Genomic DNA, 27,066 nt, shown 5'->3' with positions numbered 1-27,066 from the left:
CGACGCCGACCGCCCATTCCCCCCTCCTCGTTCCCCCCTCGAATGCTCTGGACCCCGACAAGCCGCCCGACGTTGGGCCTTTGCCCCGCACGCTCCCGCCCCTCTGCCCCTCACACACACCCAGGCCCCGCTCTAAACCCGTACTTGTTGTCCCATGTCGGGGGGGGGGGGGGGCAGTGCGTCTAGACAGCAGAACTTAACAGAACTTGAGAACTTGTGACCGGTAATAAGAAGCGCACCCAGCGCACACACACACTCACCCAGCTGTGCACTATTACAGTCTTTTGTTCCTACCACCTTCCTTCGAAGGCACTCCAGAGCGCTCTATACTCTACACCTACAGGGCGTCGCGACATGGCAGCGGATGAGGCAGCGGATCGCTCCTCGACCCGGCTCTCCACGACCAGCCCGTGCGACTCCGCTACTCGTCGACAAAAGAGAGGACGTCCACATCAAACCCGTCTCCGTAGTCGAAGGTGAGCTCCTCCCCCTCCGCTATTTCCCGAAGTGTCACGAAGGTGACCCGTGGCGTTCCGAGCCCGTCCCGCCCCTCCGCTGCTAGCACCTCGCTGCGGGCTGACAGGGCGGGGCGGCGGGTGGAATGGTTGATGTAACGCGTCCAGTTGGAGAGGCTCGGGTCCTCGCCGTCAACGAGGAGCGTGCGTCCCGAGAGCGGACACCTGCCCGCGTTGAAGAGGTAGGTCCCGGAGGAACTGACGCCGCGCGCACTCCGCTCTGCCTCCCAAGCCGCCCGTTGATTCGCCGCCTCGTACTCAAATGGCGAGTCGACGTCGCCGCTCCCGTAGCGGAGGATCATCTCCGCCAGGGTTAGCACCTCACCGGCGTAATATCCGAGCACCATGCCCGGCGATAGGGGCATCACGGCGAACGCGCCGAGGCCTTTCGACTCGGCGACGCACGCGGCGATACGGACGCGGCCGCCAGCGCACCGACCAGCCGAGTCGACATCGGACGTCAGCGCTGGACGCATAGGGCTCTCTCGCAGACACGAGGTGGCGGCGTACGTCAGGGGTCGGCGTATCGTTGTGAGCATGCTGAGGCCGGGTGCCGGCGGCGGCGGCGGCGGGCGGCGGCGGCGGCGGCGGCGGCGGCGGCGTTCGGCGGGTATGCACACGCAAGAAAAAGAATTTGGAGCGCCGCCGAAGAAAAAGAAAGAGAGAGAGAGAGAGAGAGAGAGAGACGAGGTGGAGATGTGGAGGCGGGTTGGGCATAGGACAGGCAGGAAGAAGGCTAAGGTGGGCAAAGGAGCGAGAATTTCAGATTCAGAGTGGGGTCAAGGCAGTCATTCAGTCAATCAGTACTAATTGCTCCAACGTTTCCGCCTTTCTTTTTTGTAAGTGTTAGCTCTTACGAACATGCCCGCCAGAGCGCGAGTGTTCGCCAATCCTTTTCTCTCTCTGAGCACATTTTAATATACGCCCCCCTCTCCCTGTGAGTGAGTGAGTGTGCCGGGCACACTCACCCAGCTGTTAACCCCGATATTTTATTTTATTTGGCTGCGATTTACGTGTTGGCACCACCGACGGCAGCTACCCCCCGGGCCCTGCAAACCCGCCTTGCTGCCATGCTCGGCCAGCCGCTGATGAGCGGCCGCCCGGCCCGCGCCGACCACGCCTCCGGCGCGCCCTCCTCCCGCCGCCTCGCCATTCCCGCCTTTGCTGCGGCGGCGGCGCTGCTGTCGTCCGGGATCTAGATGCCAAAGGCGCAGCGCTCTGCATTCGACAAAGGGAACCCCGCCAGTTTAGCTGGCGTGCAGCGGCACTGCTCCACACGCACTCCCGTCCACGGCGGCCATGGTGAGGCTGGAGCAGCGGGGCGCGTCCTGACCGCTCTCGCTCTCTCCGCCTTAGGTCTGGCTTTCTGGCGGGGATGTGGTATGCGCATCGGAGAAGCCCGGGCGGGCTGGCGGCGGCGCCGGGCGGTGACTCCTACACCTTCTCAGCGCGGTCGTCCGCCGCCGCAACGGCAGCAGCGCCGGCAGACGTACTGAAGGCGCCTAGACACTTCCTAGACGCTTCCTAGACCGCCCTAGACATCTTCCCGGGATCACGCACCGCCGTCACTGCTCTCCTGCTCGTCCCGCGCGCATCGCCCGCGCCGCCTGGCGACACCGTGCTCCTTGCTCGGGACGGGATGCAAACATGTGCAAATGCGTGGGCAGAGCAAGAGCGAGAGCACGGTCTCAAAGCCTCTGCACCTCCCTGCCCTGCAGGTGTGGTACGAGGAGCGCACGCCTTCGAACTGGACGCTGCCGAGCCCGGCCAAGCGGTGCGACTACGTGGTGACCGAGGTGCGGAAGCGGAACAAGAACTACTCGCGCGCGCTGCTGCAGGCGACCGCCCCGGCGTTAGCTCGCACACCGGACGTATGCCCACCTTCTGGGTGGCGCGCGCGTCTAGGCAAAGTACCAGCTGCAGTCGCAGAGCCTCAACACCTTCTACCGCGGCGTGGCGTACCTCTTCTGGCACGACTTTCTGCACGGCAGCTGGGGCAACTACGACGTGCTCTCGCTGCTTCCAAGGTATCGCCGCCACACGCTGCAGACGCTGCACATCTCGCGCACCTCCTTCTGGACGTGGGTCTCTGGCGACCAGCACCTGTCCAACTTTGGCGCGTGGAGGAACCGGCACGACGACATCGTGTACGGCGTCAACGACTTTGACGAGGCCGTGGTGTACGACTTCCACATCGACGTGTGGCGGATCGCGGTGTCGATCATCGATCACGCAGAGTCGAATGGGCTGTCGTCGGACGAGGGCGTCGAGGCGATCCGCGCCTTTTGCCACACGTACGTCGCCACGATGCGGGACTACGTCGGCAACGAGCGCGACAAGCAGCACGAGGTGCGGTATGGCAACACCGACGGCAAGCTGGGCGAGTTCTTGGACAACGTCGGCGGGGCGGAGAAGGAGCACCAGATGCTCAAGAAGTTTACAGAGGTGGTGGGCCACAGGCGGCGCTTCAAGAAGACTAAGAAGACGAGGCTGCTGCCGGCCAACGACGCAGTCTGGAAGCAGTTTAACGCCTCCTTCACGGTCGACGGGTACGGCGCGACGCTGCTCAAGGTTGGCTGGAAGGTGCGGGAGTGGGACGAGGGGACGTTCCACATCCTCGACCTAGCGCAGCGCACGGGCTCGGGCGACGGGTCGTACGGCCTGCCTCGCTTCTACGTCCTGATCGCCGGGCCGCAGGGCGGGCACGGGGAGGACTGCGCGGTCATCCTCGACGTCAAGATGAGCGTCCCTCCGGCCGCCTTCGAGTCGCTCGAGCCGCAGGACCGGTCGTGGTACAATGCCCTCTACAGCAACGAGGCGGCGCGCGCGGTGGAGGCGCAGCGGCGCTTCACATCGTACACCGACCCGTGGCTGGGCTGGGTCCAGATCGGCGACAACTTCTACGTCGTGCGCGAGCGGTCGCCGTGGAAGGCCTCCTTCCCGCTCGACTCGCTGCAGAGCCTCGGCGACTTCATCGCCTTTGCGCAGCAAGCGGCCGTGGCGACGGCGACGGCGCACTCGCGCGCGTCGTATGGGAAGACGCCGGCGCAGATCAAGGAGGTGGTCTCCACGGCGCTCGGCGCGTACGTCGCCACCGTCGCGTGGGCGCGCCGCGTGGCCGAGATTGCAATCTCGTACCACGGCCAGGTGCAGCTCGACTTCGAGTGCTTTCGTGACTGGGCAACGGAGTACCCGAGACTGCACGAGAGACTGCCCGAGACTGCACGAGAGTACCCGAGACTGCACGAGAGACTGCCCGAGACTGCACGAGAGTACCCGAGAGTGCAGCCCACCGTTGAGTGCCCTTCGCGGTTGGCGCTGTGGGTGAGGGGGTAACCGCCGAGACAGCGAGACAATGACACAGAGGTGACGGCGAACACCCGCCCTCCGAGATTACCCGAGATTACCCGAGATTACCCGAGATTACCCGAGATTACCCGCAGGTGGCCAAGGAGTACCCTCCTCCCTCCGAGACGACGGTGGAGTGCTGGGACGACGATGACGGCGCGGAGAGTAGCCGAGATGCCCCGAGATCCCCCGAGATCCCCCGAGATGACTCGAGATGGAGTGCTGGGACGGCGAGGACAGGGGCGATCCAGTCAAGCCACCCCACCCCCTTCCCCATGGCCTTGACACGATGTCAGCGCCCCGAGGCCCTCTCTCACGCCGACCCGCCGCTGTGATCAGGCGATGGGCCTGGCTGCGACCCGCTCGATGACGACGCGAGGCGGCGAGCGTGGTGGAACGGGCTGTAGAGCTAGACGTCAGCCGAATCAGCCGCGACGTCACAGCCGCTTGGAGTGTGACTTGTTTATCCAGTTGGGTTTATGGCCCTGGCGACGTTGCAAAATCCCGTTTTTGGTCAACAAATGAACCGCGCCGCCGCGCCGGCTCTCGCCGACGCCGTCTCTCTGCTCTCTCGCGCGCGCACATCTGCACGAGCAGGATTTTGGAAGGACGACCAGGGGGACAGGTGGGGCTCTCCCAGAGGATGGCGGATATTGCCAGCTTTTTCAGTGTATGTAGCTCTTACGAACATACCCGTAGGTGAACTGCTGACAGGATTTGCGATGAGGAGCGATCCGAACGTGGTATTCGGGTGATTAGATCACTACCGCCGTAACGCAAGAGCACTGCGACGGATCGGGCTCATGCTAGCATCCACCTCGCGGGCCGACGTTCTGGCCCAGCGAGGCTGCTGCGGAGCACTCGGGGCCGATGTTCTGGCCCAGCGAGGGGGTAGGCTCGAATTCGCCGCGCAACATTTCACCCCCACAGGACCCCGCCCACCCCCCCTCATGGTCCCACCTAGCACCCCAATGAGCTTTCGCACCCCCTCCTTGCGCAGTGTCCCCCACTATGTGTCGCCGTCTTCGGGGCACGCTATCCTGTGTAGTCAGGGCAAGTGGGGGCGGGGGGCAGTCCCATCTCTCCTGTGTACGGGTGGGTTCTGTCTCCAGTCTCGGAGGGGGGCTTGAAGCTAAGAATATTTTATTTTTTTGAAAAACGGCCCCCGCCGGGCGCCAACCGCCGAAATTCATTCACCGAGGACTTTTGTTCAGAGTCCTCGGCCCGCTCGGTGTTGCCGAAGGCGACAAAATCCCCCTTCCAGCCGAGCCGATCGCCACCCTTGCACGCAAGCGAGCTCGTGAGTTTCAAGTCGCCAACGAGGCGCACATGCCCTTTGCCGATGTTCGCCGCCGCCACGTCAGGTTGTTTTGGGTTACTGTAACTGAGGTGTGCAGTCGGCTCCATCTCGATGAGCATGCCCCACGCCGAGCGAAGGGTCTTGACGAGTCGTTTGAGCAGGTATTTGTGTCGTGTCGCGTGCTTCGCACGCGGGTTGACCATTGCGGCATCGCCGAGTTCTTCGTGCGGCTTGCCGTTTGGCGCCTTCTTGCCCGCCTCCACCGCCTGGCAGGCAACATCGAGCGGGAGGCCGAGGCGGCGCTGAACTGTAATGCGCATCGCCCACGTCTCCATCTTCATATCATCCCGCATGGGGATCGCATTCAGGAAGGCGCCAGCCCCCTCCTGGCTGACTGCGACGAACCGAATCGCCTCGCGCCAGCACTTGTGGTTCTTGCACCTGCCAGTCTTGTAGCGGCCGCCCCGCCGGGATGCCTCGCTGACGAAGGCTTCGGCGAGGGCGAGCCAGTTGCGATGGTGTACGCCGGAGGTGTAAATCAAGACGTGGAGTGCGAGACCTCGAGAGAGTAGTGCCGAGGAAACACACACACACACCAGTGCCTTGGAGCACTTGGAGTGCGGTCATTAACCTCACATCCAGGGCCGGGGAGCTCAGAAGCGCACCCAGCGGGCCGGATGATCGGTGTCGGGTTACGGGCAAGAGAGCCCTAGCCCCGGGGGTGCGCGTTCGCAGGGAAAGGGCCGTAAAGTAAACACGGGTCTCCGAGGGTTAGTTCTGCGCTCGGGGTTTCCCCCAGCGGCGGATTTTTTTCCTCGCGCTGTGGGTCCCCCTAGCTGCGGAACGCCCCCTCTACTCGGAGCTAAAGAATACTCTCCGAGAGGGCTCCGTGTACCGGGTTTCCCCTTAACTGCAGAACGCCCCCTCTACTCGGAGCTAGTGGACACGGACACTACGACACCACCCGTCACGTGCCGCGGGCGCTCTTTTTATGAGGGGTGCAAGATGTCCCCCCCCTGACGGCCTTTGGCTGATCCCCTCTCAAGGCAGCCATGCACTGTCCCGTTCCGCTCGCGCTGGGCCCGCCGCATCGCGCCGCCCATGCCGCCGCGAACTGCACGCAACGACCCCCGCTACGCCTGCTGCTCACGGAACCCGCAGCATCCGCACCACTCCCACCATGCGATGCGCTTTCGCTCGACGTCCGCCGCTGTACCCCTCGGCCTCATACCGCCTGCGCCTCCCGCTCGCAGGTACAGCCGCTTCCATCGGGGAGCCGAAAGATGCGCCCGATGCTACCCATTCCCGATATTGTTCTGTGGAGCCCGCGGCCGGACCGACATTATTCGCTTCCGGCAAGCGACGCTCCCTCGGCTCCAGCTGGCTCCCGGGCCCGGCTCCAGTCCGAGCGCCGTGAACGCCAGGGAGCGTGCCGGCGGCCTCGTCGCGGCGCTCACGCCGCGTGGTGCTGCCCGTAGGCGCGGCTGCGGGCCCTCTCGTCCCCCCAATCAAGCAGAGCTTGCTTGACGGGAGAGATGGAAAAAAGAAATCAGCGGGCTGGGAGCCACGGGGTTGGGTGGGTGGGTGGCCGGCTGAGTGTGAGATTGCACTACTAGTAATCGCGCATCACGCCTGAGTTGTGGCTGCGCGCCCGAACCGTTCTGCGCGTCTGCGATGACCGAGAAATCGCCTCCGCGTGCGCCGTGCCGCAGGAGGAAGGCGTCGATTTTGGGCATGGCCTGTTGGTGGCTCGGGGCCGCCCTGGCCGCGCCCACCGCCCGTCAGCCAACCTTTGCGCCGCGTCCGCCGCGTCCGACACCTCCGCGTCCGACACCTCCGCTTCCGGACTATCTGCAGAGCTTGGGCTGTGAGGTCTTCGTGAAAGGCGAGTACGTGAAGTGTGAAGGCTGCGTTTACGACGGCAGTGGCGAGGGCTCCAATCGCAAAGTTACGCATGAGGGCTCCCTCTCGCCTGAAGATGCTTTGCGGATCATGACGCAGTCGGGCATAGACGTCTTCAGCCAAATGAAGATCTCCGACAGCAAAACATGGGAGTTCCACGGAATCAATTTCGACACGAAGAAAACCCCAATCTGGGATAGCAAACGGTTCAAAAAGGAGTCGTTGAAGTGTGGAAAGTCAGACGCCATGGCGGTCTACATCCGCATGCGCAAGAAATACGACGGCAGCGTATTCTTCACGACGCAAGGTAGGGATGATTTGAAAACCAAGAAGTTGCTCCCTGCCATGGGTAGGTGCTACACCAATTTCGCATACTCGAGCTTCAAGGCAACGCTCAACGAAATGCTCGATGGGATGGCAAGAGATGCGCAAATCGTACTCGCCGATCAGATCCTTTCGACGATCGTGTTCGTTCCTATGTTGTTTCTCCCGGAAGTAGACGTGAGCATATCGATCCTCTCAAATGCCTTGAAGGAGCTCTGCGAGGGGCGCCGGCGGCAGAGCTCAGCGCGCTGAAGCGCATGAAGCGCGCGCTCGGGTTGACAAGCAAGAGGTAGGCGAGGGGGCCTACACGCGTCCGTGACACGTCTTTCGCGCGCTCTCCAGACAGCGGGTCGGTTAGCATCGGCGAGGCGGAGCGCCGACGAAGCACAGCACTGCGCATGAGACGCTCAGCGCGGTGAGGACGATGCGGCGGCCGAGGCCGCGGTAGTTGGTCGCGACGAGCTGCGCGCCTGGACTCACTCGTCGTAGTTCAGCGCCTGCCCGCCCGCCCGCATGATACGATGGATCCGCCCGCTTGAGCTGCTCTCTCGGCAGTCCTTTGTGGGCCCTGGCTGGCTCAGAGGCACTGCCGCTGGCCTTCTTTGGGGCGGGTCTGTGCGCATCTATTCGCGTCGCCGGTGGCGTACGCGATGAAGGACATGCAGACGTAATTGATCGGAAAGTAGATGTTGAGCCGGTTGGGCCTATGCTCGCATGGCTGTTGCGGTGGCCAGGGTTTGCGGGGGTGGGAGTAGCGCGCGGCAACGGCCAACGCACCTCCCTGTGCGAGAGTTGGTCAGCACCTCGACCTAGCACCGAGGACGGGACAGGGCGGCTTGCGTTGGCTGCTTTAGTGGGACAGAGGCATTAACCGAGCAGCGGCCAGGGCGCGCGGTTTGACACGGGGTGCAGGTGAGGCTGCGGGTGCGCCTTTGCCACACGATCAAAGATCATCCCGGCGACGCTCGCTGCGAGGCCGGCAACGAGGAGTCCGGTGCCTCGAGGGATGAATTTGCCCGGCAGTCGCACCTGTGAGGCTGGGCAGAGGAGCCTGAGCCCTCGGAGGAGCTTGGGGTGCGGGAGGAAAGGGCCGCTCACAACAAGCGCGGCTGTGTGCCACGCAGCAACGCAGACGATGGCGAGCTTGAGGTAGGAGACGAGCCACGGCTCGTAGTCGCGGTCGTCGGTCGAGAGCGACTCGCAAAATATGGCGGCGTCCGGTGGATCCATTACATGCGGGGCGGGTGGAGCAGACGCGTAGAGGCGTGTGATTGGCCCAGAGGCCGGACGGGCGAAACGTCGGCGTGACAAGTTGTCGTGGGCCCGTGAGGGCGCCACGTATTCCTTTTGCCTATGGCTCTGCGCGCTAAGTCTGTGAGAGGATGCGTTCACACTGTCTGTGTGTACTTGTTGAAATTTTGTAAAAAGAACACAACAAGCCAGGGAGGGATGGGAGGACGGCACGCCGCCACCACACAGGGAGGGATTTTTAAGGAGAGGAGCGTGGTAATGCTAGCCGTCGCCCACCCTTGGGCGTCTGCCTCGTCCTGTCTCTCTGTGCAGTCTCTCGCCAATTCTCGCAGCGGCCTTCATGCCAAGGCCCCGTTTGTTTTACTCTCGTGAGGCTGTGAAAGCACGCCCAACCTAACGGATTTGGGGAAGGCAAGTGCGTCTGTTCACAGCTCAGGCAAGTACGTTTGTTTTGGTTGCAGGCACGACCCCATGCCGAGCCCATCCGCTGCCCAGCAGCTAGCAGTCGGCTCGTGGGTGCACTGCCCGCGCGAGGAGGGCGACGAGTACGAGGCGTGCGAGATAATCCAACTCGACGCCGCCTCGATGTCGGTCTCGCTCCGCTTTTCTGGTGGCTTTGTCGCGGCGGCCGTCCCCATCACACGCATCCGGCTGGAACCCGCTCCACCCACCACAGCGGCGGCGGCGAAGGAGGACGGCGACGAGGAGCCGCGAATCGTCGAGGACGACGGCTACTTTGCGGCAGCCGCCCTCCCGACGCCGCCCGCGGCTGCAGAGCTCGAGTCGGACCCGGAGGCGAAGTACCGGTTCGTCGCGGCGTACAAGGCGGCGGGCAACGAGCTCTTCAAGGCGGGCAAGTACGCGTGGGCCATCCGCACCTACACGGGTGCCGTCGACGCGCTGAGCCGGCACTGCTACCCGTCGCGTGAGAGGATGCTGTGGGACTACTTTGCCCGGGTGCCGTGCGCGCAGTGCTACTCGAACGCGGCTCTGTGCGCCATCAAGCTCGCCGACCACGCCCACGCGGCCGCGCTCTGCGAGCACGCGATGGAGTGCCGGCCGGAGGACGGCGACCTGACAAAGGTTCTGCTGCGGCACGGACAGGCGGTTTCCGAGAAGCTTCCACCGCGCACATGCCGCAGCCGCACGAGCTAGGGATGCTGCAGCCTCGTCAGCGCCCGCCCGGGCCGCCCGCCCGGGCGCCGCCTCCCACGCCCATTCCCGACAGCTGCCCGCCGCCCCTTGTCTGCGCCAGGCGAGGCTGGAGCTAGGAGAGGTGGACGCGGCGCTGCCGCTGCTGCAGCGCGCCGCCGACAAGGAGCCCACCAACCGCGCGGTGCGCGAGAGTAGGGCGGTAGCTGCTCGGGAAGGGCAAAGGTGGCCCCTGCGGCGTGGCGGTGGCAGAGGTGGCGGCGGTGGCAGAGGTGGTGGCGGTGGCAGAGGTGGCGGCGGTGGCAGAGGTGGTGGCGGTGGCAGAGGCGGCGGCGGTGGCAGAGGTGGTGGCGGTGGCAGAGGTGGCGGCGGTGGCGGCGGTGGCGGCGGTGGCAGAGGCGGCGGTGGGGGTGTGGCAGCAATCGGCGGGCCGCATCTCTTTTGTGGCGGCGTCTGCGGGCGTCGAGGGGGTCCGATCTCCGCCCGCGAGATCGCGATCTCCGCCCGCGAGATCGCGATCTCCACCCGCGAGATCGCGATCTCTGCCCGCGAGGCCTCCCGCCCTCCTCGGCCCCTCCACAGGTGCGCGCGGAGCTGCTGCGCGCCAAGGCGGCGGCCAAGGCGGCGGCCAAGGAGGCGGACGCTTCCCCATCCCTCCCCCCCCCCCCCACCCCACCACCACCGCCACCACCACCGCACACACGCACGCACGCACGCACGCACGCACGCACGCACGCACGCACGCACGCACCGGGCCATTGCACATTTAAATGTCGCGGGGCTCCCGTCTTTTAGACGTCGAGTCGCGAGGGGCTAGCCTGGCCCTTGCCTTACCACCTCGTGTGTGTGTGGAGAAGCTCACCTCACCTCACCTCCCCTCCCCTCACCTGACCTGACCTAACCCAACCTAACCTGACCTGACCTGACCTGACCTGACCTGACCCCAGGCGGACGCCCACGTCTTTCGCCACGTCGACCTCTCAAAGTCTGGCCTCACCTCGCGCCGTGAGGCGGCCGCCGAGGAGGTGACAGCCATCTCTCTCTCTCTCTCTCTCTCTCTCTCTCTCTCTCTCTCTCTCTCTCTCTCTCTCTCTCTCTCTCTCGCCCGAGATTGCACGAGATCGCAAGGGATTGCACGAGATCCCTCGAGATCGCAAGGGGTCGCACCGAGATTGCACGAGATCGCAAGGGAGTGCACCGACATCGGCCGCCGCCCTCCCCTCCACCCGCCACCCTCCCCTCCACCCGCCGTCATGCTAGACAACGCACGCGCCCCGTATCACCCGCGCGCGCGCAACACGGGCGCGGCCCGCAAGATGAGCAGCGGAGACCGTGGTGGACGCTGGCGTCTCACAGGCCGAGGGGCAGCTCGAGCGCGCCTTCGCGAGCCTGCTCGACTGCGAGGACGCGCAGGCGGCGCCCCTCTTCCAAGCGGTGCTCCGCTCCAAGGGGAGCGGCGGCCCGAGCGGCGCGCCGCAGCGCCTCGCCGCATCGTACGGCGCCGGCGTCGCCGCTTACAACCTCGGCAGGCTCGCGCTCCGCAGACACCTCCGACACCTCACAGACACCTCCTGGAAGCCTCCCAGACATCTCTGGATATCTCCCAGACATCTCACGGGACGCCTTCCGCAGACACATCGCAGACACATCGCAGACACCTCGCAGACACCTCCCAGACACCTCGCAGACACATCGCAGACACATCGCAGACACATCGCAGACACATCGCAGACACCTCGCAGACACATCGCAGACACCTCGCAGACACCTCGCAGACACATCGCAGACACCTCGCAGACACATCGCAGACACATCGCAGACACATCGCAGACACATCGCAGACACATCGCAGACACCTCGCAGACACCTAGCAGACACATCGCAGACACATCGCAGACACCTCGCAGACACCTCGCAGACACATCGCAGACACCTCACAGACACATCGCAGATACATCGCAGACACATCGCAGAGACATCTCACGGACACCTCACGAGACGCCCGGCCGTCGCAGCCTCTCGGCCAGCGCACAAAGGGCGCCGTGCTTCGAGGGGCGTGAACGGCGTCTCTTCACGGCTCCGCCCGTGAACAGGCACGCCGAGAGCGCCGCGCTGCTCGCAACCTTCTTCGAGGCGAAGGCGGCGTGTGAGGCGGAGGGGCGCGACTACACGGTGCCGCCGAGAGGCGGAGAGAGGGCCCGGGAGCTAGCAATTAGCCGGGATGTGGGCCGTGGCTCGAAGCTGCCCCCCTCCCCTCCCCCCCTCCCTCCCCCCTCTCATCGGGGGCTACCCTGTCCACCACTCCGCCGCCGCCGCAAGAGCACCGCACGTCTCTTCCCGCCCATCCGTGCTCTGGGAAGCAGGCGCCGCCGCTCGGCACGCCGCTCGCGCGCTTCTACCTCGCGCACTCGACCTACGCGCTGGGGAGGGACCGGTGGCCCGTCGCCGCAGATCACTTGCGGCGCGACACACGCACGCCGCAGCGCCGCCCGCCCGCCCGCCCGCCCCGCCGAAGCAGCTGCTCCGAGCTGATAGGGCCTACTTGCGCGAGGTCGAGCTGGCCGGGCCGCAGCGGGTGCTCAACATGCCGAACGGGTGGCAGGGCCGCACCATCAGCGATGGGGAGCGCAAGGCGTTGTCGCCCTAGAAGCGGAGCACGTCTTCTTGTCTCCCAACCAGCACTCGAGAGACGCTCACATGCAGTGTGCCCCGCTGTACTCCGCCGTACTCACTGCATTCATACCCCTCGTCCTCACGCGGTGCTCTGAATACGCTGGACAATACCGTCGGTGCCCTGAGGTTGGTGTATTCTGCCTCCTAGGCGTCCCGCTTCCGCAACCGCGCCTGCTCGGACGAGGCGCGCTCGTGTCTTTCGGAGACTGTCCCATGGCCACAAGACATGTCTCTGGCGGCCATGGGACATCGTCTCAAGACAATATCGAGCCCCCCACACGAGACTTCGTCCCGAGAGGGCCCGAGAGGTGTCACCCCCCCCCCTCCTCCCCCTGCCCCCCGCCCCTGCCCCCGCCCGCCCATCCCAGGCGCGCGCCGACGCGCACGCGATGCTTTCCCTCATCGCCGAGCAGGGCGGCGGGGCTGAGGCGGCGCTCGAGGACGCGCGGCGGGCGGCGGAGCTCGCGCAGGCGGGCGGCGTGGTCGAGCAGAGGGCGGCCGCCGCCGAGAGGCTCGCGCAGCTGCACGCTGCCCTCGGCGATACCGCGGCCGCAGAGGAGCAGGCGGCGCTCGCGGCGGCGGCGCACGCCGAAGCGGCGGAGAAGGCGGCGAAGGAGGCGCGCGAGAGGGAGGAGAGGGAGAAGAAGGAGTCGGAGGACCAATCGATGGCGGCGGTAGGAGGAGATGAGGCGGCGGCGGAGGCTCCGGGGGTTGGCGACGGCGATCGGGATTAGCAGGAGATGAGGGTGGTGCTTGGACTTGGTCCTCCCGTGTTGCGCGGATATAAAGGGTGTGTGGCGGGGGACGCGACCCACCTCGCCACAGACGGTCCCGCGCCTCGCCGCTATGGCGGGGACACACCCCGCACCGTCCGCTGTGTCCCCGTCTTTGTCCAGAGTGAAAAATCCAACGCGCTCTCACGTCGCTCGTCGGTGCGGCGGCTTCCCCCCGATTTCGCCGCGCTCGGCGAACCTCGACAGCGCCTTCGCGCTTCGGTGGCATGCAGCTCTTTGCGCCTGAAGCCTGGAGAGCAGCTCGTCTGCTGCTCACACGCTCTGCACAGTTGGAACAGCCTACTGTGCGGCTGCCACAGCTGTCACAGCGATGGGCTCGCCCTCACTGGCCCTCAGTCACTTGTGCTGCGGCTGGTTGTGTGAGCGACACTGCTCGGCGACTGCCGGCACACTGTGAGACCATGGGTGTGAGGCTAAACCACGCTACCAGCGCTTGGTCACATCGGCCCTGAGGTCAGATCCATCTACTCTGTTGATAACAAGACTTGTCTGGCGACACGCACACTATAAAAAAGAAAAACGCGGCGCGACCAGCTGCCGGCATGAGCGGCGCCCTCCTCCCAACCCAGCTCGCCGACCTGGCTCGGGGCGACCTGGCCTGGCTGCGCGGCTTCCTGTCTGGGCAGGGGACGCGCGGCACGTCGCTCGCGGCCCAGCTCGACGCCCGGCACGACACCGAGAGGCAGGACACGCTGCTCACCTGGGCCGCTCGTCACGGGCAGGCCGAGGCGGTGCGGCTGCTGCTCGAAGGCGGCGCGAGCGTCGGGGCGACGACTGGCCGCGGCACTTCCGCGCTGTATATTGCGTGCCAGGAGGATCAGATTGAGTGCGTCCGGCTGCTCCTCGAAGCTGGCGCAGCGGTCAACCAAGCCAAGGACGGCGGCGCCACGCCGCTGTTCATCGCGTGCCAGGAGGGACACGTCGAGTGCGCCCAGCTGCTGCGCGGCGCTGGCGCTGACATCAACCAAGCTATAAACGATGGTACCACGCCGCTGTACATCGCGTGCCAGGAGGGACACCTTGAGTGCGCCCGGCTGCTGCGCGACGCTGGCGCTGACATCAACCAAGCCGATGAGGAGGGCACCACGCCGCTGTCCATCGCGTGCTACATGGGCCACGTCGAGATCGCGCGGCTGCTCGTCGAGGCCAGCGCGGCGGCCAACCAAGCCGACGACACAGGCGCCACGCCGCTGTACATTGCGTGCCAGAAGGGCCACCTCGAGATCGCCCGGCTGCTGCGCGACGCTGGCGCGGCGATCAACCAAGCAGACGCTGAAGGCGTCACGCCGCTGTTCGCCGCGTGCGAGGACGGCCAGCTCGAGTGCGTCCGGCTGCTCCTCGAGGTCGGCGCGGCGATCAACAGAGCCACGCAGAACGGCGCCACGCCGCTGCTCGTCGCGTGCCAGGAGGGCCACGTCGAGATCACCCGGCTGCTCCTCGAGACCGGCGCGGCGGTCGACCAAGCACAGGAGAATGGCATCACGCCCCTTTTCATGGCGTGCCAGAACGGCCACCTTGAGTGCGCCCAGGTGCTTCAGCAGGCTGGCGCGGCGGTCAGCCAAGCCCGCAACAACGGCGCCACGCCGCTGTTCATGGCGTGCCAGCAGGGCCACCTCGAGTGCGTTCGGCTGCTTCTCGAGGCCGGCGCAGTGGTCAACCAAGCCAAGGGCGGCGCCACGCCGCTGAACATCGCGTGCCAGCAGGGCCACCTCGAGATCGCCCGGCTGCTCCGCGAGGCTGGCGCGGCAATCGACCAGGCCGATGAGCAAGGCGCCACGCCGCTGTACATGGCATGCCAGAACGGCCACCTCGAGTGCGTCCGGCTGCTTATCGAGGCGGGCGCAGCGGTAAGCCAAGCCCGCAACGACGGCGCCACGCCGCTGTTCGCCGCGTGCCACAACGGCCACCTCGAGGTCGCCAAGCTCCTCTCCTCCTACGGCGCCTCCCGCGCCGCTACGCCCTTCGGCACGCCCGAGGAGGCCGCAAACCACAAAGGCCACGCCGACCTCGCCGCTTGGCTGGTCGCCAGCCGCGGCTGGACGCCGCTCGCGCACCTTGAGACCCTCACCGCCGCCCGCGCCACCTCCCTCCTGCGCAGCGGCGCAAGCTTGCACGAGGGCGAGCCGACGCCGCTGCGGCGCGCCGCGGGCGGCGAGGGCGAGGCGGCGGCGCTGGTCCGGCGGGCGGCGGCGCCGTGGTCGCCGGCAAGCCACTCGCTCTTCCCCGCGGGGGCTCGCGCGCGGGCGGCGCTCCTCGTCCGCTCGATCTACGAGATCCACGAGCGGTACCACCTCGACTCGGCCGGAGCCACGAACGGCATCGCGGCGCTCGACTTTGGCCATTGCGTGTTGGGCTTCGCGATCACGCGCGAGACGCAGTAGGGGAGTTGCAGTGGCTTCGCGCCCTCACGCTCACGGCCGACGGCGCTGTCTTTGAGTTGCGCGGACCGTGCTGCTGCACGCGGTGGCGAGCGAGGGAGAAGAGTAGAGCGCGAGGACTCATGACGGGACGGACACTACCGCGCGGCTCCGTCGAGCTCGTCCCTTGGCAAGCTCGAGTTGCTGGCGCTGCAATGTTGGTGCTGGCTGCGTCGCATCCCCCTCGACAGCGTTGGCGGGCCGGGACGTGTGCCGGTGTGCATTCCATCGTCCCTGAAAAAGAAAAATCCGAACCACGCCACCACACGCGAAAAGAAAAAGATCCGTCCGGCCTCAAGCCGAGCATCCTGGAGGACTGTGGAGTGCAGCGATCGAAGGTTTTTCTTCTTCCTGGCGGCATGAGCGGCGCCATCCTGATAAACTGATAAATCAAGAATACCTTCGTTTCGTTTTCCAGAGAGTCCCAGTGTCGCGTGCAAGGGGGTTTTGTTGTAAAATTCTTTCTCTCGCACGACACTGGGCACGGGACTGGCGCGCACTGGCACTAACACAGGTGCCCAGTGTCGTGCGAGGGAGTTGGTCATAAAATTCTTTCTCTGGGGGCGGGGAGGGTGGGGCACGGAATCGCCGCCGGCGGGGGGCGAGGGCGCTAGCGAAGGAGGAGGAGCCAGAGCCCGGGGAGGATTGGTTTTGGTTGGGAGGGGGGTCGGCCGGAGGAGTTCGCCGGCCTCTTCGACGGGCCATAAGGGGCCGTCTGTGCCGTGCCTTTTGTAGTGCCAGTCCGAGCCAAACAGAAAGAAAACAGACAACCCAAGGGAGGGATGGGAGGACGGCACCAGTCACCAGTCTGCTGTGAGAGCTACTCCCTTAATGTGGGTAAACCATAGTCCGTATATGGTTCTATGAACAGAATTCAAACATAGAAGAAGCCCATAAAGTCGCCGCGACTACCATCGTGCTGCCCTGCTGCAGCCTGACTTTGCCCACTGTGCACAGCCGCCAGAGCACCACCACCGCCCGGCATCGTGTCACGGCGAGCTTCTTCTGCGCCCGCTTGCGAGGCTCTCGCACTGGTACACTTTGGCCATCTGCTGCTCGCGTTCGGCGAGCTCTTCTCCGCACTCCTGCCATGGTGCCGCCACCACACACCTTGTGGCCGGCCTGAGCCGCGCGGACTCGCCGGCGGGGGCAACGTGTCGACCTCTCTCTCTGGTGCACCACGGGCCGCGACGGCCTGCTAGCAGCCGGCGCGAGGAGGCAGTGTGCCGGCACAGTCGAGCCGGAGCATCGGGTTCTTGATGCTTCTGGGGTCAAGTCTGACCTTATGCGGCCTAATATGCAACAATAATGCTATGCTTGAGATATGATCCCTCAAAGTCGAATTTTCGCTTACTGGTGACCATACACCATAGTACCGCTTGTCTTGTTAGAGAGATTTTTAGCAATACCAAACATTTTGTTTTTGTCTTGTTTGCGTTTCTTCCAACGAAACACTTTAAAGTCTCGACAATCACTAAGCTGCTTATGTGGCACCGCAGAGGCTCCCTTGGGGATGCCTGAGGCCACCCCAACCACTCACCAAGCCTTACGTGGACGAATTCAAACCTACTTTTGGTTTAAAAAAGAAAGAAAGAAAACAGACAACCCAAGGGACGGACTTTTATGGTTTAGGTAGGTAGGTAGAAAGGTGAAGAACAGCCAGGCTCGGACTGGACACCAACGCGGTATGGGTGGACGCGGGACAGATGATGACGACACGCACGAGCGACACATGGTTTACCCACATTAGGGAGATGGGTAAAATTCTTCTCTCGGTGGCGACAGTGGAGCCGAAAAGTGCCGTGATGCCGGTCGCGCTCCTGGTGATCTCGCTGACCCCGCAGCCACGCTCGCCAGCCGCTTCCCTGAGGCACAGAGCTATAGTCGCCACCACCGCGGCGCCGGCAGATACGGTTGTTTCCTGGTACGATCAGGGACTCCGCCTGCGAAGCGACGCTCCGGCCGTCGACATCGCCCCCGCCGCCCCGGACGCGGACGTGGCCGAGCAGCAGCTCACGCAGGCGCTCATCCGCGCGCAAGGCCCACGCGGCGGCCGCGCCGAGCTTGTGGAGCTCGGGAACGCCATCCAGGCTGCAGAGCTGGCCGGCGTCGGCGCGGCAGCCGATGCGATGCTGGAGGCGCGTGAGTTTGTGGCGTCCAAGGGCGGCCTCCTCGTCAAGGCCAAGGCGGTCGCCGAGGCGGTCAAGACAGCGGCGCCGATCAATGCGGACGAGGTTGTGAAGAAGGACGTTGGCACCGCCGTCGGCCTGATCGCAGGCCTCGGTGCGGCGGCGGCCGTCGGCGTCGACCTCGCGTCGATCGACCTCGACATCCTCGCCGCGGGCGTCGGCATCACTGCGGCGGTGCTGGCCGAGGAGGACGAGGGCATCGTCGGCTCGTCGCTTCGTGCGGTGGGCAACGTGGCGAACCCTGTCTTCAATGCAACCTCGTCGGCGGCGCAGGCGGCCGGCGAGTTTTACGAAGAGAAGGAGGTTGGCTGGTACGCGCGTGCTGTCGCGGAGCTCGGCTTCGAGGCGACCGCCGAGATCACACCCGAGATCCGCCCGACAACTCAATATCAATCGGGATCCACCCTGTAGGCGTTGGCGAGGAAGCTCCGCGGCCTCCCACCGCCGCCGCCGCCGCCGCCCCCGCCTCCGCCGCCGCCGCCAACCTTCCAGTGGCCGTGGGAGAGGGAGTGAGCGTCTCGAGACCCCGCGGCAGAGCCCTCTTGCGCTTTGAGGTTGTGCCGCAGTGGACGGGCGATAATTTTCGGTGAGCAGAGACGCTGTGTGGCAGATCACGCTCACGGACGCCTCTCTCGCGTCCGGCGCTCCCCCGGGTCGCTCTTTCTACGGTATGACTCAGAAAGCAGGGCTGGAGCTGTAAGGTAGCGAGTTCTGTCTACACTTTCAAGAAGTCACAGCAGACGAGACTGCGCGGAATAAGGCTGGGTGCAGCTGCAGGCCGGCACACTTCCACAATCACAGGTTCACACAAAGAACACGGTCGACGGACCGGGACGACACGAGGTGCCACAGATGGGCTGCGGGGCGACATGCACACGATATCGCCACTCTGGTGAGCCAACGATCGCATATACAGTGTGCGGAACACAAAGTATAAAACCAGTCGCGATTGTTCTAGATGCCGAGCTCGTCCCCCTCTGGGCCATGATCTCCGTCGCCGCTCCACGCCCTGACGAGCGCGCCCTCCTTGTCCGGCAGCGCCCTGGCCCGCCGCGCCTCATCGTACTGCTGCCTTGTGAACTTTGGCCCGCGCAGGTACTGCTTCGCCGAGGTGAGCGGGCACGCCATCTCGCTCGCGCCGCCCGAAGGCCGGGCCTCCTTGACGGCGCGCGGGTCGACGGTCTCGCGGATGTACGACTGCAGCAGCTTGACAAACCCGCCCTTTGCCTTGCCGCCCTTGGCCTCGGAGCCGCCGGTGCCCTTGACGTGCAGCGGGCTCTTGCTTGCCGGCCCGCGCGCCGGATCGCCCTCCAACTCGCGGGCAAACGAGACGAGGTACATCCCGGCGAGCGAGATGTGCTCGCGCCGCCACGCACGCAGCGACGCGACCGCGCGCGTGTACGGCGCGCGGTCGAGGGCGGGGTGCGCGTCGAAGAAGGCGCGGAGGCTGACGGCGGGCTCGGCCGTGAAGCGCTCGACGAAGCGGCGCTGCGAGGCGGGCATGAGGCGGCGCTGCTCTCGCAGGAAGGGCTCCTCATGCGTCAGTCCGAGGATCGCGTCGAGGACGTGCCAGCTCCCCTGCTGCCCCGCATTCGCGCCGGGGATGCCGCCGAGCACAACCGACGTGAGCGCGTCCGCGGTGCCCTCGACGCCCGAGAAGGTGAGGCCGGTGGGCAGGTGCGAGCGCGAGAACTCAGACGAGGACTGCCACCCCTCAAAGTAGCGCCGAAAGACCAGGAAGTCGTGCGGGTCGAGCCGCTCGAACATGCGGCCCATCACGAGGCGTGCGTCGTCGAGCCGCGACGCCAGATCGTCGCAAAAATCGGCAGCAGCCTGCGCGTGCGCCGGGTCCACCGCCGTGCCTGGGCCTTCACCGCCCGTGTACTGCGGCAGGATCTCCTCGCGCAGGAGCAGCGCCCGGCCCATGAGCGGATCGAGCAGCCGGAGGACGGCTCCCTGGATGACGCTGAACCAGCGCTCGCTCTCCGTCTGCGTCCACGAGAACTCGAGATGGATCAGGTCTGGGTCGGCCGTGCTGTCGCCGCCAGCTCCAACCATATTCCACATGATGACTGCGTCAGTGTAGACTGGCTCGCAGCCAAGCGCCTTGGCGACGTGCCAGTACGGCGTGGCAATCGTGCGCGGAAGCACCTGCTCTGCCGCGCCGTCTTCGCACCAGACGTAGTAATGGACGAGAAACGAGAGCACCACAAAGGCTCGCTGGAGCTGCGCCTCGGTCATAGTGGCCGCTACACGCTCTGGACCTCCTGCACGGGTGGCGACAGCATCAGCGGCGGCCAGCAGCGTTCTCTTGTACTGCTGCGGCGGCTCCTGCCCGTGGTAAAAACGAGGAAGCGCGAGTGCTAGCGCCTCAAACTCGGCAATCTCAGCCAGCGGAGCGGCACGCTCCGCCGGATCCGGGCAGAAGCGAAAGCCGGAGTCGAGCGAGAGGATAGCCGGTGGGGAGCGTCCTGGCTGGCAGTGTCGCGGAGGCGGCGTGGTAAGAGTCGGCGTGATCAGCGAGGCAGCGAAAGCGACAGGAGTGATCAGCGAGGCAGCGAAAGCGTACGGAGTGATCAGCGAGGCAAAGACGACCGGCATATGACCGTTGCAAGGTGGGGTATAATGCGGGTATTAGGTGGTCGGGCATTCTGTTTTTCTCTTTCACGCATGAAAAATGTTTCTTTCTTTGTCACATCGGGCATGCAGGGGAGTCCTTACTCAGCACATTGTATACACGCAATTGTGGCGCTTTCTCTCTAGCTTTACCAGCCGACCCGCCCCACGCCCCGCCCGCCCCTCCCGCCCCGCCCGCCACGCCCGCCGCGTCCGCGCCTACCGACTGCCGGCACAGCGCCGCCGGCCGGCGGGAGGTTCGGCACCGCGCGAGGAGACTGGTAGACAAAGGTCGTCTGCGCCGCCACGCCTGCTCCAGTGTCGACGATCGGCAGCGCCGGACGGCGGCAGGCCGGGCAGTTGGTGTCGCGCTCCAGCACGCGCGGCGCACATGCCTCGCAGTACAGCGCGTGGCCGCACGCGAAGCGAACCGAGCGAGGCGCGTCGTAGCAGAGGTCACACTGGCGCTCCTCGGCCCCAGCCGTCTCCTCCACCGCCCCCGCCGCCTCGACCAGCGCCTCCAGCCGCGGCAGCGCCTCCGCGAGCGGCATCCGCTTCTTCTTCCGAACGAACGCCAGCCCGACCACGAGCCGCGCCAGCTCCTCGGCCTGCGCCGCCGACCAGCTCGCGTCGGCCGCCGCGATGCTCTCCGCCGTGTCGGGCTCCTCCAGCGCATCGTCGCACGCGCTGAGCAAGCCAAGAGCGCCGCGGCCGGTCAGGGCGACGAGCAGCGTGATGCCGAGCGCAAAACCATCGGTGAGCTGCGAAGCCTGACCGTCGTTGAGGATGATCGGGTCCATGTACCCAGGCTTGCCAAAGATGCGCTGCGTCGACAGGTGCGAGACCTGTCCGCCGGCCGTCGCCTCTGCCGCTCGCGCGAGGCCCACGTCGGCGAGGTAGCCGTTGCCGCGCTCGTCGAGCAGGATGTTGCCCGCCGAGACGTCGCGGTGCAGGATCATGGGTGAGCGCGTGTGCAGATAGTGAAGCGCGCTCGCCGCGTCGCGCAGCACGCGGAGCCGTGCGGCGGAGGAGAGCGGCGGAGGCGCCGTCTCGAAGCCGAGCATGCGGAGCCGCTGCAGCGCGGCTGGCGAGCGGTAGAGGCGGTCCTCGAGGCTGCCGCCGCGGCAGAGGGGGTAGACGAGGCACGCTCTCGCCGGCGCCAAGCAGACGCCGAGGAGAGGAAGCAGGGACGGGTGGCACGCCGCGCTGAGCGTGCGCACCTCGCTCTGCAGCTCGGCGAGGCCTTGGGCGCCGACACCGACCAGCGCCGTCTTGACAGCGAACCCGCTCGCGACGCGCGGAAGCGACGGCAACGCGTCGGCGTGGTAGACGCGCCCGAAGCCTCCCTCGCCCACCTTGCGCGCCTCAGCAAAGCCGTCGGTCGCCGCGATGAGCTCGTCGAGAGGGACGGCGGCGGGCGGTGCGTCCGCCTCCGCTGGCTCTGGAGCCTTCGCCGCCGCCACGGCCGCCACTGCCGCCTCTACAGCCGCCGCCTCCGCCTCCGCCTCCGCCGCCGCCACCTCCGCCGCCTCCGCTTCCGCCCTCATCCTCGCCTCTTCCCTCTCCCTTCCAGCCTCCTCCCTTGCCCTCGCCTCTGCCTCCTCCCTTGCCCGCGACGCCGCTTCCGCCTCCTCCGCCGCCCGCGCCGCCGCATCCGCCTCCTCCGCCGCCCTCGCTACCGCCGCCGCCTGCCTCGCCGCCGCCTTCTCCTCCTTCTGCCGCTGCCGCTTCAGCGCCCTGGCCTCGCGGGTCCTGCGCTCCGCCAGGATCGTCGCGCAGCCGCCGCGCCGCCCGCAGCGCCTCCGAGCCGTCGGCGGCGTCGGTGTTCGCGTTGATCGCCGCCCTGAGCGCCTCGAGATCGGCGTCGCCTCGGCCGCACGCCTCAACCGCCTCGCGCAGCGCCGCCTCGGCAGCATCGCGCGCCTCCGCCGCCTCTGCAGCCGCTGCCGCCTCGCGTGCGGCCGCCGCGGCCTGTTCGGCTGATTCTGCGACCGCCGTCTCCCTCTCCGCCTCTGCTGCGGTCGACGAGTGCTCCTCGAAGGCGCGCACGCACTCGGCGTGGCCCTTCTCCTTGGCCCAACAAAGCGCCGTCTTGCCGCTCGCATTGCGCGCCGCGGTGTCTGCGCCCGCCCGCAGCAAGCGCCGCACGACGGCGGGGTGGTTGAAGAAGGCGGCGATCATCAGCGCGGTGAAGCCTTTCCTGTCCTGCAGGTTGATCTCAGCGCCGCGCCGAATCAGCAAGTCGACCACCCGCTCGTGGCTTTCGTGGGCGGCGTGCATCAGCGCGGTGCAGCCGTCGCTTCTCTGCAGGTTGACCTCCGCGCCGTGCCGAATCAGCAAGTCGACCACCCGCTCGTGGCCGTTGACGGCGGCGTACATCAGCGCGGAGTCGCCGTCGCTATCCTGCAGGTTGGCCTCCGCCCCGTGCCGCAGCAGCAACTCGACCACCCGCTCGTGGCCGTGGGCGGCGGCGCCCATCAGCGCGGTGGCGCCTTTGCTGTTCTGCAGGTTGATCTCCGCGCCGTGCTGCAGCAGCAGCTCGACTACCCGCTCGTGGCCTGGGATGGCGGCGAGCATCAGCGCGGTGCCGCCGTCGCTGTTCTGCAGGTTGGCCTCCGCCCCGTGCCGCAGCAGCAGCTCGACCACCCGCTCGTGGCCGCTGCGGGCGGCGAACATCAGCAGCGTGAGGACGCTCATCTCGCCTCTCTCGCACGTCGCGTTGACCCGCCCGCCGCGACCAAGCCACGCCAGCACCGCCGCCTCGTCGCCTCGCTCAGCCGCTGTCACAACCGCGTCGGGGGCTGCCGCGGCACCGCTCGGCGCCTGCTCCGCCGCCACCGCTGGAGATAGCGTCCTCGCGGCTCTCGATCCAGCCGAGGAAGCGCCGCCGGAGGAAGCGCCGCCTGCGCCTGCGCCGCCGGTTGCCGTCGCCGTGGGCCGTCCCGCCAACACCTCCTGGACGTGCTTCTTGAAGGCCTCGACGCACTCGGCGTTGCCCTTCTCCTTGGCCCAATGCAGCGCCGTCTTGCCGTTCGCACTGCGCGCCGCCGTGTCTGCGCCCGCCTGCAGCAAGCGCCGCACGACGGCGGGGTGGTTCAAGAGGGCGGCGCTCATCAGCGCGGTGTAGCCGCCGCTGTCCTGCAGGTTGATCTCTGCCCCGCGCCGTATCAGTATTTCGACCACCCGCTCGTGGCCGTTGATGGCGGCGAGCAGCAGCGCGGGGCCGCCTTTGCCGTTCTGCTTGTTGATCTTAGCGCCGCGCCGTATCAGCAAGTCGACCACCCGCTCGTGGCCTTCCTGGGCGGCAACCATCAGCGCGGTGACGCCGCCGCTGTCCTGCAGGTTGATCTCAGCGCCATGCCGCAGCAGCAACTCGACCACCCGCTCGTGGCCTTGCTGGGCGGCGTTCATCAGCGCGGTGCCGCCGACGCATTCCTGCAGGTTGACATCAGCGCCGCGACGTATCAGCAGCTCAATCACCCGCTCGTGGCCTTGGTTGGCGGCGGCCATCAGCGCGGTGCTGCCGTTGCTGCTCTGCAGGTTGACATCAGCGCCGTGCTGCAGCAGCAGCTCGACCACCCGCTCCTGGCCGTGGCCGGCGGCGCCCATCAGCAGCGTGAAGCCGTTCACCTTGCCGCTCTCGTACGTCGCGTTGGCCCGCCCGCCGCCCTCGAGCCACGCCAGCACCGCCGCCTCCTCGCCTCGCTCAGCCGCCACGATGACCTCATCGGAGACTGGCACGCCACCCCTCGTTTCCGCCGGCGACAGATTACCCGGCCGCACTCGCACGCTCTCGCTGCCGCCCTCGAGCGCCACCGCGTACCGCCCCCCCTCGAAGCTCCCCGCCACGCCCCACCGCCCGTTCAGCTCGGGGCGGGCCGAGAGCCCGCCGAGCACGACGCGCTGGCCGAGGAGCGGCGCGTCCACAGCGGCCGCTGCTGCGCCCGAGGAAGCGCAGTCGGCCCCTACCCGGCCCTCCGCAGCCGCCGCCGCTGCCTCAGACAAGATACTGACGCACGCGGCGTTGCCCTTCTCCTTGGCCAGCTGCAGCGCCGTCATGCCGCTTTCAGAGCGCACCGCCGCGTCTGCACCCGCCCGCAGCAAACGCCGCACGACGGCGGGGCGGTTGAAGAGGGCGGCGAGCATCAGCGCGGTGTTGCCTTTGCTGTCCTGCAGGTTGATCTCCGCGCCGCGCTGCTTCAGCAGCTCGACCACCCGCTTGTGGCCCTCCTGGGCGGCGAGCATCAGCGCGGTGAAGCCGTAGCTGTCCTGCAAGTCAACCTCCGCGCCGTGCTGCATCAGCACCTCGACCACTCGCTCGTTGCCTTTCTGGGCGGCGTCCATCAGCGCGGTCCAGCCTTTGCTGTCCTGCAGGTTGAACTCAGCGCCGTGCTTCAGCAGCAACTCGATCACCCGCTCGTGGCCGTTGTTGGCGGCGGTCATCAGCGCGGTGCCACCTTTGCCGTTCTGCATGTTGATCTCCGCGCCGTGCTGCATCAGCAAGTCGACCACCCGCTCGTGGCCCTCCAAGGCGGCGCACATCAGCGCGGTGCCACCTTTGCCGTTCTGCTTGTTGATCTCCGCGCCGTGCTGCAGCAGCAACTCGACCACCCGCTCGTGGCCGCTGCGGGCGGCGAACATCAGCAGCGTGAGGCCGCTCATCTCGCCTCTCTCGCACGTCGCGTCGACCCGCCCGCCGCCCTCGAGCCACGCCAGCACCGCCTCCTCCTCGCCTCGCCCAGCCGCTGTCACAACCGCGTCGGGGGCTGCCGCGGCACCGCCTGACGCTGGCTCCGCCACTGCCATCGACAGATTGCCCGGCCGCACTCGCACGCTCTCGCTGCCGCCCTCGAGCACTACCGCGTACCGCCCGCCCTCGAAGCTCCCCGCCACGCCCCGCTGCCCGTTCAGCTCGGGGCGGGCAGAGAGCCCGCCGAGCACGACTCGCTGGCCGAGGAGCGGCGCGTCCAGCCGGCGCGATTTCTTTTTACTCCGCGATAGGGCGATTTCGGGAAAGTTACCAAAGAAAATGAAGAAGGTAGTGTGTACACCCCAGCGGCACGAACTCGAGAATACAAATTGGGGTACAGTATACACAAGCGGGGAGCTGCCAACCCCCCCCAAATAGACGCGCCATCCTCTACAGGACGCGCGGGTTGCGGGGTGAAGTCGTCGACTACACGGCGCGCTCGCCCCAGCCCTAGCAGAGCGGCCCTCACGCGGCGGCCGCTGCCCCCTCGTCCGCGCCGCCGCGTGTCCGAGCGTCGATGAGCGCCTCGTGGGTGGTGCGCCGGTGCTTGCGCAGGTACGGCATAAAGGGCGTGCCGCCGGTGCCCTGGATCTCGTCGTCCTTGCGGCTGTCCCACTGGCGCACGTACGTGAACGCCAGCTCAAAGTGCAGCTTCCTGAAGGCGACCAGCGCCGACACGCAGCGGTCGTACGCCGCGGTCAGCGCGTAGTCGTTCGCGCGGCGCACCGCCTCGCGCAGCCGCGGGCCGCGCTCGAGCGCGTCGATGAAGGCGGCGTGCTCGGGCGGCATGTACTCGCGCATCGCCAGCAGGTACGGGAGCAGCTCGTCCTCCGACATACCGATGCCGAGCGCGGCGTCGAGCGCCGGCACCACGGAGCTCTGAGCGCCCGTCTCTCCAAAGTACCGCTCTGTCCGCCACACGGCCTCGCCACCGTCGTCCGCCCCAGCCGCCCCATCGGTGCGCGAGGCGGGTGCGACCCCCTCATAGACGAGGCCTTCGGGAGGCATCGCCTCGTGCGTCCAGCCCGACATGAAGACCCGGACACGCTGATGGCGAGGGCGAGGGCGAGGGCGAGGGGGAGGGGGAGGGTTGAGGGTGAGGGTGAGGGGGAGGGTTGAGGGTGAGGGCGAGGGCGAGGGCGAGGGTGAGGGTGAGGGCGAGGGCGAGGGCGAGGGCGAGGGCGAGGGTGAGGGTGAGGGTGAGGGGGAGGGCGAGGGGGAGGGGGAGGGGGAGGGGGAGGGGGAGGGCGAGGGGGAGGGGGAGGGCGAGGGCGAGGGCGAGGGGGAGGGCGTGGGCGAGGGTGCGGGTGCGGGTGCGGGTGAGGGTGAGGGTGAGGGTGAGGATTGGGATTGGGCGGGTGGGCGGCGCAGAAGGCGAGCAGCTGCACCTGGTGGTAGATGTAGGGGTCGCAACGCTCCCCCATGCGGCGGAGGATCGCCACGCACGCCTCGATCGACTCGGCCGCCGTCCCGAGCAGCCCGAGCACGTCGCGCGCGTACCGTGCGGGGCTCGCGGGCCCGCCTCTGCCGCCCACCGCCTCTGCCGGCGTCGCGAGGCCGACGCTTAGCCGCTGGGCCTCGGCAGCGGCGACGACCGCCTCGCCCGCGCGCGCCTCGATGGCCACGTGCACCGCCGAGAACCACTCCTCGTCCTGGCCGCCGAGGAAGTTGAGCGAGCGCGCAGTGTTGCCCAGCGCCACCGGCGCGGCAGGGTCGATGCGTCGCCAGTTGAACAGGTTGAAGGACGCGTACGTCAGAACCGGTCGGCGCTTCAGCGGCGTCTCCTCTGCCACCGCACACCACGGCACCGCCAGCTGCCGCGGGAGGGCGGTCGC

At 66.9% G+C, this 27,066-nt stretch overlaps 9 protein-coding genes across 9 annotated transcripts in view; 5 read left to right on the top strand and 4 right to left on the bottom strand.

Annotated features, from left to right (window-relative positions):
* Positions 1–421: 421 nt before the first annotated feature.
* Positions 422–991, bottom strand: EMIHUDRAFT_213142 (hypothetical protein; the record flags this gene model as incomplete). The annotated part of the gene is made up of 1 exon (XM_005765275.1): positions 422–991. One exon carries the CDS (start codon positions 989–991, stop codon positions 422–424), a length of 570 nt encoding a protein of 189 aa, XP_005765332.1.
* Positions 992–1,814: 823 nt separating this feature from the next.
* Positions 1,815–4,270, top strand: EMIHUDRAFT_104054 (hypothetical protein; the record flags this gene model as incomplete). The annotated part of the gene is made up of 5 exons (XM_005765274.1): positions 1,815–1,817; positions 2,234–2,311; positions 2,421–3,662; positions 3,959–4,028; positions 4,203–4,270. The coding sequence occupies 5 exons, from the start codon at positions 1,815–1,817 to the stop codon at positions 4,268–4,270; spliced, it is 1,461 nt and encodes a 486-aa protein (XP_005765331.1).
* A 2,603-nt stretch (positions 4,271–6,873) lies between these two features.
* Positions 6,874–8,075, top strand: EMIHUDRAFT_437240 (hypothetical protein). The gene has a single exon (XM_005765273.1). The coding sequence runs from the start codon at positions 6,898–6,900 to the stop codon at positions 7,639–7,641; it is 744 nt and encodes a 247-aa protein (XP_005765330.1). The 5' UTR covers positions 6,874–6,897; the 3' UTR covers positions 7,642–8,075.
* A 1,036-nt stretch (positions 8,076–9,111) lies between these two features.
* EMIHUDRAFT_452100 (hypothetical protein) lies at positions 9,112–12,439 on the top strand (the record flags this gene model as incomplete). The annotated part of the gene is made up of 6 exons (XM_005765272.1): positions 9,112–9,747; positions 9,896–9,976; positions 11,149–11,285; positions 11,886–11,964; positions 12,156–12,226; positions 12,328–12,439. 6 exons carry the CDS (start codon positions 9,112–9,114, stop codon positions 12,437–12,439), a joined length of 1,116 nt encoding a protein of 371 aa, XP_005765329.1.
* Positions 12,440–14,904: 2,465 nt separating this feature from the next.
* On the top strand, positions 14,905–15,928 carry EMIHUDRAFT_437237 (hypothetical protein). Its single transcript, XM_005765271.1, has one exon. The coding sequence runs from the start codon at positions 15,047–15,049 to the stop codon at positions 15,638–15,640; it is 594 nt and encodes a 197-aa protein (XP_005765328.1). The 5' UTR covers positions 14,905–15,046; the 3' UTR covers positions 15,641–15,928.
* A 1,553-nt stretch (positions 15,929–17,481) lies between these two features.
* EMIHUDRAFT_213135 (hypothetical protein) lies at positions 17,482–18,276 on the top strand (the record flags this gene model as incomplete). The annotated part of the gene is made up of 1 exon (XM_005765270.1): positions 17,482–18,276. The coding sequence occupies one exon, from the start codon at positions 17,482–17,484 to the stop codon at positions 18,274–18,276; it is 795 nt and encodes a 264-aa protein (XP_005765327.1).
* A 543-nt stretch (positions 18,277–18,819) lies between these two features.
* EMIHUDRAFT_213134 (hypothetical protein) lies at positions 18,820–20,466 on the bottom strand (the record flags this gene model as incomplete). Its single annotated transcript, XM_005765269.1, has 1 exon — positions 18,820–20,466. One exon carries the CDS (start codon positions 20,464–20,466, stop codon positions 18,820–18,822), a length of 1,647 nt encoding a protein of 548 aa, XP_005765326.1.
* Positions 20,467–21,179: 713 nt separating this feature from the next.
* EMIHUDRAFT_66979 (hypothetical protein) lies at positions 21,180–22,028 on the bottom strand (the record flags this gene model as incomplete). Its single annotated transcript, XM_005765268.1, has 1 exon — positions 21,180–22,028. A coding segment is annotated over one exon (849 nt), but the record flags the coding sequence as incomplete, so codon positions are not given.
* Positions 22,029–25,696: 3,668 nt separating this feature from the next.
* The window catches only part of EMIHUDRAFT_452099 (hypothetical protein), a gene marked incomplete at both ends in the record, with an annotated part of 4,306 nt that continues 2,936 nt past the window's right edge, over positions 25,697–27,066 (bottom strand). The window contains 2 exons of the mRNA XM_005765267.1: positions 25,697–26,242; positions 26,620–27,066. The exon at positions 26,620–27,066 is cut by the window's right edge and continues 376 nt beyond it. Coding sequence (XP_005765324.1) covers positions 25,697–26,242; positions 26,620–27,066 — 993 coding nt within the window. The remainder of the gene's footprint in view (positions 26,243–26,619) is intronic.

The sequence above is a fragment of the Emiliania huxleyi genome (assembly GCF_000372725.1).
Source record: "Emiliania huxleyi CCMP1516 unplaced genomic scaffold EMIHUscaffold_56, whole genome shotgun sequence".
NCBI lineage: Eukaryota > Haptophyta > Isochrysidales > Noelaerhabdaceae > Emiliania > Emiliania huxleyi.
The sequence above is the reverse complement of the archived record's forward strand: the minus strand, read 5'-3'. Positions and strand labels throughout refer to the sequence as shown.